This window comes from Scleropages formosus, chromosome 18, assembly GCF_900964775.1.
Source record: "Scleropages formosus chromosome 18, fSclFor1.1, whole genome shotgun sequence".
Taxonomy (NCBI): Eukaryota; Metazoa; Chordata; class Actinopteri; order Osteoglossiformes; family Osteoglossidae; genus Scleropages; species Scleropages formosus.
In genome coordinates, this window is record NC_041823.1 from 4,030,691 (window position 1) to 4,043,841 (window position 13,151).

Sequence of the window (13,151 nt, forward strand, 5' to 3'; positions counted from 1 at the left end):
TGTGTGTGTGGGGGGGGGTCACCGTCGCCCGGCTAAAAAAGACTCTCTGCTCTCTAAACGCCCATTAGCAACGAGATGCCGCAACCGACAGGCCATTAGAGGAGCGGCTCTAAGTGGACCGAGTCGGGGGACGAGTGTGTGTCCTGAGGACGGAGGAAGGGGCCCTTCAGGGAAGTCCTTCACAGCCAACCAGGCAACAAGTAAATAAAGAAAAGCACTCTTAGTGTAAACAGCTCCCCTGTAAACAGTGTAAACGGGTCCCACACGCCAAGCCGCTGGTCGATACGCTGCGCGTTCCGCACATGTTCCGGAAATTTCTCCCGAGAGCTGAACCTTCTGTCTATCGGTGCATTTATTTCACGCGTTTTGAGCTTGTTTTTATTTTTATTATTTATTTCCACGCCAACCAACCTTCACCTTGAATTTAAAGGAATAGCGCAAGGGTAGGAGACCAGAGCGTCCCGCACGGCCGACCGCGAGCCAAAGAGAGGACAGCAGGGGGCGTGGCGGTCGGCGCTGTCGCCTCACAATCCAGAGATCCGGGTTTCAATCCCTCCCCTGCTGCGGTACCCTCGGTCAAGGCACTTACCCTGAATAACTACAGTAAAAAGTGACCCTGCTGTATAAATAGGTAAAAGCTGAGTTTGTTGTGCTGTAAGTGACCCTGGACAAAGACATCAACTCAGCGAATTAATGTAAACGTCCCCATTTCCGCTTCTGTCTGGTTTGAGCCACATCTGGGAAAGAATAAAAGAAGCCGAACTGCAATGAATTTGGCACAAATCTTTCTATTCAAAGCCTTTCGTACGGAGAGAGGAGACGGAACCGGGGGCCCGATCGGACCGTTCCACGCAGAACCTCCTTCTTCCCCACAGAGACACGCAGAGCTGTGGGGACTCGACTCGCCTACGGGCACAGTTACCGCACTGCAGGGTATTACCTTGCCAGTAGAAACTCCCCGGTCCGCCGATCACCAAGGTCCCCTCCTAATGACAGATGGATAGATAGATAGATAGATAGATAGATAGATAGATAGATAGATCAGACAAACATGAGACATGAGACCTTTGCAGTTGTTTGCACAATTTTTAAATGGTGAGTTTCAAATAGACTCGAGTTGGACGTTAAATATGTTATATGTGATATAGCTTTCTGGATGAGTGTGGTCATCGCATGATGCTGGCACATCAGTGATGCGGACGTCAGGAGCGTGACGATGAGCGACCGACGCGGCGACGGGCGTCTCGGACGTGATGTCGTGGAATCACTCTGATTCTTGGGCGTTTACACCAAGGGTCAGGAAATGAGTTTTCTGCGTGTCGGTGCCCTGACGTCACGGGCCGGATTAGCCGTGTCAAACACGGGACGAGAACGGCATGTGCTGGGGGCGAGAGTGATGGGAGCGATGGGAGAGGTGAGCGCATCGCCATGGAAACGGGCTTCCTGTTCAGCTGCTCGCGGTCCTGTTCCTGCCCCAGCCCTGACCCGGCAGGGTTGGCCTCCAAAGGACCCCTGCCCCCCCCCAAGAGGGTACTGTGCTCCCCGTCCACCCAGAGCCCGACGTGCAGACAGATAAGGAACTGAAGTCGCCGCCCAGAACCTGGACATGTTGGACAGATGGGACATGTCCCCTGTGCCTCTTTTCCAGCATTTCACCAAGACCATTTATGACCGGTCAAATCACTCTTATAATTTTTACCATGTTTCGCTGTTAATCTCCAGCACCTCTAAAAAGTCAGAAGCTCGACTTTAAAGTTATTCAGAATTTTTCAGATATTTAATTTAATTTTATCATTAATTAATTATCACTAATAACTGTTTTTGGTCGACAAAGTGTGGACACTTCGGCTGTGTTGTGTGTGTTTTGTTTTGTGGGACCTGCAAACCCAGGCCTACGTTCACCAGTTAGAGAGACTTTCTGTTATGCAAATGACGGTGACTTTGAGGACGACTTGGACAAAATTTGGAGTCGGTCACAGAAACGGCGCGCGGTGACATGTATTGTGACGGTTCGGGTGGGAGGCTGGAATAAATCAAAAACGCCAGTCAACCAAAACTTGAACATAGACATTTGGAAGATGCTGAAATAAATCCAGAAATCTAAACGCTGCCAAAACAAGAGCAACAAATAATAAAACATTTCACATTTATAATCATTGAATTGATCATTTCATTACTTTCCTCCAGAGCAACTTAGAAAGTGAGCTTTGTACAGAGCTAATCACACTAATTTACCCCTTTGTACAGTTGGGTAATTTGCACTGTATCAGTTCAGGGTAAGAACCCTGATCAAGGGTCCTGCAGCAGGAGCAGGGATTCAAACCCAAGGTTTTCAATTTCAAGGTGACGGCTATAACCGCCACACCCCCTGCTGCCCCCTAGATGAATAGCTGAAGCAACGTGTACCTTGGTGAAGTCCACACTGAAGCCGGCCTGGCAGAAGCCCTGTCCTTCTGGGTCCGGATCCTCTGTTGGACGAAGACACCAGTCATGGACCAGGGTGTAAATTCCACACGTGGAACTTGACAGACATCTCGTCACACATCGCGTGCCACATAATCCGTATGCGACATCACAGAGGAGCTCCCACTGGTCTATGCTGAGGGGCAACAACCGATGTTCACGAGCTCAGAAGAGCTACAGATTGATTGGATGACGAGCATGGTATTCCCCCCTCCACGTGGTATTTAACCCCCTGTGTTATTAACCCCTCCGTTCCATATGTGTTGCTCAGCCAACTCTGACACTGTTAAATAAACACTGTATGGGGATGCGTTCCATAACCAGAGAGCTGAGAGCCAACATCTCACCGCAGCTGCAGTGTGGCACTCGGGTGACTGGTCTATACCTCCCACGTGGGGGGGTAACATCAGCTCACGTTACGTTGAGGTTTGCCGCCCCCCCGTCTGATACCCCATCAGGGCATGAGGCCCTTAACCGTGTTTGACACAGCATGTGAGTTGTTTAAAAGTCACCGGCGCGCTTCCTGCCGCCACTAAGTGCCACTCGAACCCGGGTTCGATTCACCCTGCGAGGGCGGCGTCACTCCTTCAGATCGGGCAATGTTTATGTTCAGACGGTCAAAAATAGTTCCCCATAATAATAAAGGGATTTTTTTTCGAAGAATGTTCGAAAAAACACGGCAGGAATGAAATCACAGCACTGAATCACACGTGTGCTTCCTGGACACTAAAATAGAAACAGTTTCTTAGCTGAAGCTTTTGACTAAAAGTGACATAGAGTATTTGACGCGTTATACAGCTGGGTACTTTTACTACAGGGATTCATGGTAGTTTCCTTGACCAATGGTAAAACAGCAGGAGCAGAGAAAGGGCTTTGAACCAGCAACCTTCTGGCTACAAGTCCACGCATCAGTACCTCAGTGTCAATGATACAGCTTGTTCTTTCTGTGCTTTAACTCTGAAAATTACGGAAAGTTCTGGAATTTCCACCAAAACATGCAGCAATACTGAAGATCATGAAGAATGGCATTTTAAATAGGTGTCAGGACATTTTTCATGCCCAGTAGCCTATGGTGAAAACGACACCCTCTTTGTGTATGTGTGTGTGTGTGTGTGTGTGTGTGTGTGTGTGAGAGAGAGAGACAGAGGACAGCGGATTCACACTCACGGGAACGACAGGGCGAGTACTCGGCGTAGGCGCTGAAGTTCTGCACGGCCACATAGCACGTGCCCACGGGGTCCTTCTCGCCGCCCATCTTCACCGTCCTCCACTGGTAGAGTGGGGCACACGCCTGTGGCCATAGCGACAAGCAACGCACACGGAACGTTGGAGCAATGTCACGGGGGCCGTACATCACGGGACCTTAAAGAACTTTGTATTTTTAAAGCTTTATGGCACCTTTCTGCAGTGAATAATAGTAATAATGATTATTATGATTATAGTAAAGCTTTATATATCACTTTAAAAGCAACTTCTCACAGCATGTTACAGTAAAAAGATTTTTAAGGTATGATGACAATGACAATGATAAATTAATATAAATAAGGATGATATAGATACGGTAGGACATCAGGAAGGAGGACAAAATAATATAAATAGCAATATACGTATAATATATATATATATAAATAATATAGATATAAATAATAATGTAATATAAAAGGCACTCAAAAAGCACCAAAGTGTGTTATTTCAAAGTGATTCCAAACATAACTTTAGAGAATTTTGAAATCCTTGAACTACAATCACTATAACCCCGCCTCCTCATAACCACACCCTCCTTCAGCCACACCTCCCTCTAGCCCCGCCTCCTTATAAACCAACCTCACATATGACTCCGCCTCCCTATAACCCTGTCTTCTCCATAAATCCACCTCTCCATAACCCCCCTTCACCTAGCCCCGCCTCCCCATAACCCCAGCTCTCATTAAGCTCCGCCTCCCCAGTCACCACCTCCCCCACCCCACCTCGTTCAGCACCGCACAGCAGTGTCATGGCACAACACAAGCCAGGGGTCCAGTCCAAGGGAAACAGTCGCGCGTGAGCAGCCGAGTCAAATTCTAAAACACACATCCTCTCCTTTGGAGCCAGGAAGCGACCCCCCGCCTCGAGGTTTGTTTCTGGTACTCACCCGGCTCTCGTACCCCACGCCATTAAAACACGGCGGTTCGTAAATAAACCCCAGTGCCGGACACGCGGGCCGCGCCGAGGACACCCACCACCACTTGGCCCCTGTGCGCGCGGACGGAGGCTCCGAACCACTGGTGGGACTTGAACTCCAGAGGCTCCCGGGTGCCGTTCACTTTGATCATCCTGTTGTCTGAAGGACAGGAGAGACGCGCGTCAGTCAAAGTCCCACTGCGAGCGCATCCAATCAGCATCATTCCGAAGGGAAAAAAAGTCAAAACCAAAAATGTATTAAAAAAAAGCTAATGTATGCAGGCCAGTAATAAAACCAACATATTTGACCATATTTATAATTAAAAAAATATTGTTTCTTACTTCTCTTTTAATGTCACATTTACATTTATTGCTGTTTTTTCAATAACTGCTTGTCGAGAGCAGGGTCATGGAGGTGCGGAGTCTAGCCAAGAAGTGGATGGGGTGAGACGAACAAATGTCACATGATCGCAGTCCGTGCGCACTGACGCTGTGCTGTGAGCACATCTGAAATCAGGTCATCGCCATGTGATGTAGGGGGGCACAGCGGCGCAGCGGGTTTGGCCGGGTTCCACCCTCCGGTGAGTCTGGGGGTTCGAGTCCCGCTTGGGGTGCCTTGCAACGGACTGGCGTCCCGTCCTGGGTGTGTCCCCTCCCCCTCCAGCCCTGTGCTCTGTGTTGGCGGATTTGGCTCTGGTTTGCCGGGACCCCACTTGGGACAAGCGGTTTCAGTCAATGTGTGTGTGTGTGTGTGTGTGTGTGTGTGTGTATGCCATGTGATGTAGAGATTAAGGCTCATTTACACCAGCAGTCACTGTTTCCAGGGTGATGTAAACATTGGTACGCCAGATTTAGTCAGAAAATACCCACACACACACCACTGAGGGACAAAAACCTCCTGGGTTTGACACAACGGGTGCGTCTCTCTGTCCCAAAACATCTGAAATGAGCTGCTGTACAGAGTAAACTACCTGTTGTGGACATAACATGACGGATCAATATTGGGTCACATCCCAGGAGTACTCAGTAAAAAGCCCAACAAATGACAAACAGAATATATTTTCATTAATATGCTGTTTTGGACCTTTTTCACCCTACGAGATGTTAGATGTTACCTGTTAGATGACGGCTGAGTGTGTTTGGCTGTCCCTGATACTGTATTTATTCATATCTATTCATCCATTAAATGCATTATTCCACTATTTTTTAGAGGCTCCTTTAAGAAAAACTCACAAAAACAATTAGGCAGTCGGGAGCATATTTGCATATATTAGCATATTAAAATCAGTACTCAGACACACGGAGGTCATCGGAGGAGCAGTCAGGGCTATAAAAAAACAATTAAAAAAATTTAAATATTTTTTATGTGTAAAATATTTTATGTTATTTGAATATAGAGCTGCACCCAGGTGTCAAAGGTTCACCAAGAGGTATGATGCTGGGGGGGGTCTCATTCCAGTGCTCATTTTATGGACTGATAAGTGTTTTTTCCCCCAAAGCTTTTGGCTGCAAATTCATCCGAGCGACATGTCGTAAAACATCCTAATGAAACACGCCGGGCTGAAGTGCGGGGTCCGGTTCTGATCCAGGTGGTCCCAGATCGGGGCCAGGAACCATACACACCTCGTAAAAAACCCAGAAGCCCCTCCGCTGTGCACACACACCTGTTAGTAGAGACGCGAATAAACGGCGGAGAGGAAGGTGTGAGAAACGCTGAACAGCCCCCCAACGGTGAAAAAACGGTCATCGCAACTAGAAATGGTCGAGCGTCGATTTTGCAGTCATTCAGCTGATGCCCTACACAGCTGGGTCATTTTTACTGTATCAAATCACGGTGAATACATTGCTGAAGGCCACTCTGACAGTAAGGGGGATTCAAACCCACAACCCTCAGAGCCAACGGTGGGAGCTCACATCACTGCGCCACTACCAGCTGTCCTCCTGCAACACCCTGGGGACCAAAATGTGACCATTGTTGTTGACCTTGTTGTGAGTGTTAATGCACATCAGTGGGGAGTGGGGTGGGGGTGGGGGTGGAGAGCCCAACGCAGCATGGTCTCGGTGCATCTGGAATCGATTACAGAGCCAAGGTCCCAAAAAGTTTGAGCGTCAACTGAAAAGAGGTACAACACTCCGTATGTGTTTATTAGTGTAATATCATTTTAATAATCCGCCTGCTCCTTATCAATAACCAGTTATTGTTATAAGTCCTATTGCAGGGTCACAGTGGTCCAGAGCCTATCCTGGAGGCACACGGTGTGTGGCAGCCCATCACAGGACAATTACACACATTCATTCACTCAGACACACACACATTGCAGGCAATTTTGAGTCACCAGTCCACCTGAAACACATCACTTTGGACTGCGGGAGGAAACCAGAGCACCTGGAGGAAACCCCACACAAACTCCACACAGACTGAGCGGGGATCGGACCCACAGCCGAACAGCTACGAGGCTAATGGCTCTGCTACCGACTTTAACAATGCACTTCATGAACAATCGTAAAGTGACAGTAGCGACGAGGAACGTTAATTATTGCAGCATTCCATAAAGACCTCATAAACACACATTTCCATGTTGCAGCAATTTCCCAGCATGCACCGGGCCACCATTTCTCAGAAGCGACTGCAAAACATCCAGCAGCCGAGAGCTGATCGGTGCGTGACATGCTGCACGCCAGGTGTTCTCTATATTGAAGTGACCCCCCCCGACCCCCCAGGTGTGGCTACATCACTCATGTTAGCGCACCAGTGGGGTCTCAGTAGAAAAGGGCCAGGGTTCGAAAATGGGGTTAAATGCCAAGTGGTGACAAGATGTGTGAATAAATGATTTGTGCAGAGCTGTAGGACAGTGCAGGGGGGAGCACATGCCCTGTGTGTGTGTGTGTGTGTGTGTTTGTGTGTGTGTGTGTGTGTGTGTGTGTGTGTTTTACTGAGATGCATGTGTGTTTTGCCAGGCCAATGCTTGGATTGTGGGATTTGAGCACCCATCTCATCCCATCCCATCAGGTGGAAAAAAGAGACACAGCGAACAATATGGGGGAGAGAGAGTGAGTCAGGGCACCCCCGGCCCCCTGCCTCCCCCCGCCCATCGAGGGAGTTTTGGGGTCTAATAGAGAACAGACGTCCCTGCGCTCGAGCCTCGGGCCTCTGAAGTCCGGTCGACTTTCCACGTGCCGGCGGCCGCTTGGCTCCGGGCTCCGCCCCCACCTGCCACCCGCTGCCCCACCGGCACCTCGTCACACCGCACTTCCGTCAAAGCGGCCAGTGGGCGGAGCCTCGGCACCCCGGAAGCCCTTCCATCGCGTCCTGCCCGTGGCGAACACCGCGTTCGGCCCCTGAGCTGATGAATTCCAAAGTGAAACGCTTCCAAACTGCAACTGGACCCTCACCCCACCCCCCTGTCTTACCCCGGTACGAGGCACAGGCAACGGTAAAGCCAATTAAACTAATTATGTGGAACAAACGAGCTTCCTTTCGAGTCCTGTTTTCCTTCATGTTTCCTGGAGAAAGCAGATGTTTTATGTATGAATGTAATATTTCTGGCAAAAAGCCACAATAAATGAGGAGTGGGGGGTGGGGGGTGGGGGAAGCAGTGGCCTGCAGTCATAATTTAGGGTATAGAGGGCGCCACTGAGCATGACAGTCCTCCAGGAATCTGCCCCCCCCACCCACATACACACACACACACACACAGTGCAGTACAGTGTCCATTTTCACAAAATAGGCTCTATTTCATAATTATGCCTTATTAATAGAGCAGCGCAGGAGGACAGATGATCCCCTCACGAGGTTCGAACCTCGGTTTGTGCTGCAGAACTTTTTAATAAGGGGTCCGATAGCAGAGCTGGGCCTAGAGGAACCACACACTCGAGCTCATATTTCATGTTCTGTGTCTGTCATTCGTGCAGGAGAATTTAACCATATATTTATGGGAAGAAGTTTCAGGACAGACTATTATTATTATTATTATTATTATTATTATTATTATTATTATTATGTGGTCCTCCTTTACTACACATTACAGGGCCACATTTTTAACCCCAGCAGCACAAATCAGAGACTATGGTTTGGTGTCAGGGTTCGGGGAGGGGGGTGTAATGAGATGGGCACGCGCCAAACGGGGGCTCCTGAGATGGGGGGGGGGGGGGGGGAGACCCACGTTCACGAGAAGGAGGCTCCCTGAACACTGAAAACTGAACTCTGAACACTGAGCGCACTCACTGGCCGTGTCGAAGGGGATCTGCCTGCAGGAGTCGGGGTCCGAGCGACTCGGGTTCGAGGGGGGGGGCTCCGGGCCTGGCCAGGGGCAGTGGTACACGGCCCCCCCCTCCACTATCCCCGGCTGGGAGGTGTTAGCCTTCGGAGCGCCGACCAGGACGCTGACACTGCAAGCAAGGAGAGGAGTGTGCGTGAGCGTGGGGAAACAGTGAGCGCAGTAAACGCTGTAAACACGGTAAACTGACTGCGCTAACATTATTCTCTCTGCATCTGAATATGGAAGAAAGAATAAAAGTCATAATCAGCAGGAATTACGACTGAAAGAGGCGACACTTTTCGCAGTTAAATAGCGCCTTTATATTATTATTATTATTATTATCATTATTATTATATGACATATATTATAGAGAGCAGAAAAGCACATTGAATGCACATTAGAAATAAGACACATCACGCGTTTCTCCAAGAGACTTACAGTGATTTACCCCTTATACAGGCGGGTAATTGCAGCGGGACAATTTTTACTTTGCTCCAGCCAGGGTACTGCGGCTATGGGGAGGGATTCGAACCTAAGACTTGGGGTCGAACGGCAGCGGCTCTAACCACTGCAATACCAGGCATACAATTATATATATATATACATATAATATTACAGTCAGTGTATGTAGTGGAGAAAGCGCACGTGAGATCATAACGTTTGAGGGCTTTGAACTAAGGTGTAAGTTGTTGTTGTAATAATAATAATAATAATAATAATAATAACGTGCACACACTGCTCTCCGCACATGACGGCCACGCGACGACACTGAGTGAAACCGTTTGCTGATGGTATCTGAACAGATCGGGAGTGATGAAGAGTGATGAAGAATGCTGAAGAATGATGAAGAATGGCACCCCCCCCCACACACCCCACTCACCCGTGCCCTGTCTGGGTGTAAAAATCCACGGAATAGCCGAAGTAGCTGCCTGCGGGTCCGCCGTACACGGTGGGCTTCTCCACGTCCACGTTGAAGGCGGCGACCCCCAGCAGGAGCGGACACAGGTTCGAAGCCCACCGGAGGAGCGTCCGCGCGTCGTGCCACTGCATGCTGCCCCCCCCGGTCGTGCACGCCAGTGATCGATACGGAGACACCCCCCCCCCCTCCCACCGGTCGGACGAGATCGGATCAGAGGGCAGCAGATGAAGATGATGATGATGAGGAGGATTCGATGGTGATGACGGGTAGATGATGGTGACGATGGTGATGAGCTCCGGCCCGCAGGACCACCACCCCCCCGAAGCTGCTGTCACTCGCTCCGATTCCCGCTGCACGCCCACCGGCTCCGCGCGCGCACATCCACACACGCGTCCACGAGAGTGCACGGGTCCACTCCGCATCCGCGCGCAGCTCTGCGAGCGACCGTATTGCGCCTTGCAGAGCGCGCGCTCCGTTTCTCTCTCTCTCTCTCTCTCTCTCTCTCTCTCTCTCTCTCTCACACACACACACACACACACACACACATACACACAACACACACACACACAGGCGGAGTCCTATGAAGGGGAAAAGGCGCCTTTCTGCGGCGTTTGAAGGAAAACACACCTCGAGCTCCTCATGAGCGTCGGGACGTTTGGAGCTTATAATAACCACACTGTTTAAGCTTCCTGTAATACACAGTTTAGTTCCAGTAATCAGAAAAGGATACTGTACAGTTGAGAGGGGGGGCAGTATTTTCACTTTCGGACCTTCAGCCTTGACTGAAGACCCCTCACCTGAGCACACTGGCTGGGTCAGGACCACATGACCACACGAGCAGGTTCGAGGATGCCCATGTTGAAGGAGATGAAGAGGAGGCTCCTCTCCGGGGTAGCAGGGGGTGCAGTGGCTGGAGTCGTAACCTTGTGCTCTGGTGGTCTTGGGTTCAAATCCAACTCCTGCTTCAGTACATCGTCCTTATGAAGGTACTTACCCTGAAGTGACACAGTAAAAATTATCCTGCTGTATAAATGGGCAGATCGGTGAAGTTTGTTGTCTAGCGTTAGAGGTCATCTTGATCAAAGGAGAGAGCTCAGTAAGGAATAATAATAATAATAATAATAATAATAATAATAATAATAATAATCTCTCAAAGGAACACAAGGCCTTCCAGGGAACCGTTTGGCAACACAGCCAGCAATTCCACACAGACTGTGTGTGAAGTTGAAGAAAAGTCACGGACACCCCTAACCGCCATCCGGATGCGAGTGATGACCGTTGGGGGGCACGCAGACGGGTGTTGCGAGACCAAACACCGCTTTGCTTCACAGGTCCGTCTGGACGATGAGACCAAGGAGGACCGAGATGAGACCAAATGGGTCTGAGCAGGACGCTTGCCTTCTGCGATCGAGACCTTTAACGACACCGAAGCTGATAGATGCTCTTTACTTTTCGCTGAAGTCCCGACACCGGCTCCACATGTCACGGTACGAACGCCCGAGTTATGAATTTTCAAAGATACAAACATTGCCCAGTTTACTTCTAATAGCATTTTCTTCCCAGCTGTATTTTCTAAAATGTATCCATTAAAGAGTAAAAACCGTTTCTGGGACAAGCAATCAGGGGGCAATAAAACGCAAACAGAGCCAACAGAAATACAATAGGACCGTGGGGTCGCCTTCGTTCAACTCACTTCCACAGTGTTCACAGCTCACGTCCGATGTTCCTCGGTATCTGCGATCAGTAACAAGATGTGGAATGTTACACATGTTCATGGGATAAATAAATCAACAATCAACATGAAATAGGAGCTTTTGGAGAAAACATTTTTATTTCGAGCAATTTTAACTTGGTTTTTACATGATCTGTTAAATAATGTAAGTTAAATAAGTAAGAAAAATAATAAAGTAAGTGTTACACCATGTAGATGTACCACCCAGAATGTACTCTGCCTCACACCCTCTGCTTTCAGGAGAGGTTCTGGACCACCACCTGCACTGGAGATGTGGTTATTGTTGATGGATGGATGGATGGATGGTTATGTCAAAAATGTTCTTAATAAGAATATAATATACATTAATATTGACTATAGTTTTGCCTGAAGTTTTTTACATAACATAACCCATAAATCAATAGAGCGGCATCCGTATCATGTAGTTTTTGTAGTTTGTAGCTCCGGGGTAAAAGTAACTTTGGAGTTATGAACAAACTGAGTTACGGACAGACTTCCAGTCTCAGATGTGTTTGTAAGTCGAGGGACTGGTGTAATGAAACAGTGGATTTTACCACTGCTGTAAATTATCAGTGCACTATGTACTACTACATGATATATAGTTATATTTTAAGCAAATGATGTATAGTAAATGCAAATAATGTGATCCAATCATAACCATAAGAAAGCTCTATAAATATGATTCATAACTCAGTTCCTAACCGTCATACCAGAACATGAAAACATGAACCTGTTTTCAGAACCCTTTGAGCAGGTGTTTCAGGGTGAAACGCTGCTCTGTGGGTGTCGCCCTCAGTTTGGTCCAAGGCGGTCCTGTTATTATTCTCTGCGATGCCGTTCCATTACTCCTTCCGCCCATCGACCCAGCAGCACTTCCTGCGGTCGCCGACCCTGCGATACTGAGCTCTTGTCGGGGACCTTTTACCAGGGGACCATAATTTGTTTTAAAGTGTTGCTGTTCTCAAAGTATGCAGTTCGACCGCTACCTTTATCCCGTTAACACGTTCAGGGTGATCAATACGCTGTTTAAAGCGCTCGCCTAAAAAAGGCTTCTGAGCTGGACGCCAAGCATTTGACACACAATCAGTGTCCATTCAGAGGTCATTCAGAGGTCATCAATTGGTCACTCAGTGGTCGTTCAGTAGTCATTCACTGGACATTTAGCGGTCATTCTATGACCGTTTTGTTATTCAGCGGTCATTCAGTGGCAATTCAGAGGTCATTTATTAGTTGTTCAGCAGCCATGCAGTGGTCACTCAGCGGTCACTCAGCGGTCATTCTATGACCCTTCTCTGTATTTTTTCCTTTGTGATCCATGTAGCAGAGAGAAGGGGTAAACTAGACTGGCAGTAACGGTTCCGTTCCCAAGGGGCTCCCTGCTCCTCGACCTGAGGGCAGGACTGCGGTGCAACGTGGTGTGAGAGCGAAAGGTGTAAAATTATTGTTTAGTGAAAGAGCAGGAATAAATGAGGAAATGATGAGAAAGTGGAGTAAGATCAGCACCTTCACTTTGTCTCGCTGTTTCCCAGACCGCTGACACACGCAGCACATGAACGCATAACCGTTGCCACTGAAGGAACGCAACACACACACCATCACGTAGTCCTGCTTGCTATGC

At 48.7% G+C, this 13,151-nt stretch overlaps 1 protein-coding gene across 1 annotated transcript in view; it reads right to left on the reverse strand.

The window, feature by feature from the left end:
- The window catches only part of itga8 (integrin, alpha 8), a 63,488-nt gene extending 53,252 nt beyond the window's left edge, over window positions 1-10,236 (reverse strand). The window contains exons 1-6 of the mRNA XM_029259959.1: window positions 9,763-10,236; window positions 8,849-9,012; window positions 4,683-4,783; window positions 3,631-3,754; window positions 2,407-2,468; window positions 941-986 (exon numbers count right to left, since the gene is read on the reverse strand). Of these exons, the coding sequence (XP_029115792.1) occupies window positions 941-986; window positions 2,407-2,468; window positions 3,631-3,754; window positions 4,683-4,783; window positions 8,849-9,012; window positions 9,763-10,223 (958 nt within the window). The 5' untranslated portion in view covers window positions 10,224-10,236. The remainder of the gene's footprint in view (window positions 1-940; window positions 987-2,406; window positions 2,469-3,630; window positions 3,755-4,682; window positions 4,784-8,848; window positions 9,013-9,762) is intronic.
- Between the last annotated feature and the right edge of the window lie 2,915 nt (window positions 10,237-13,151).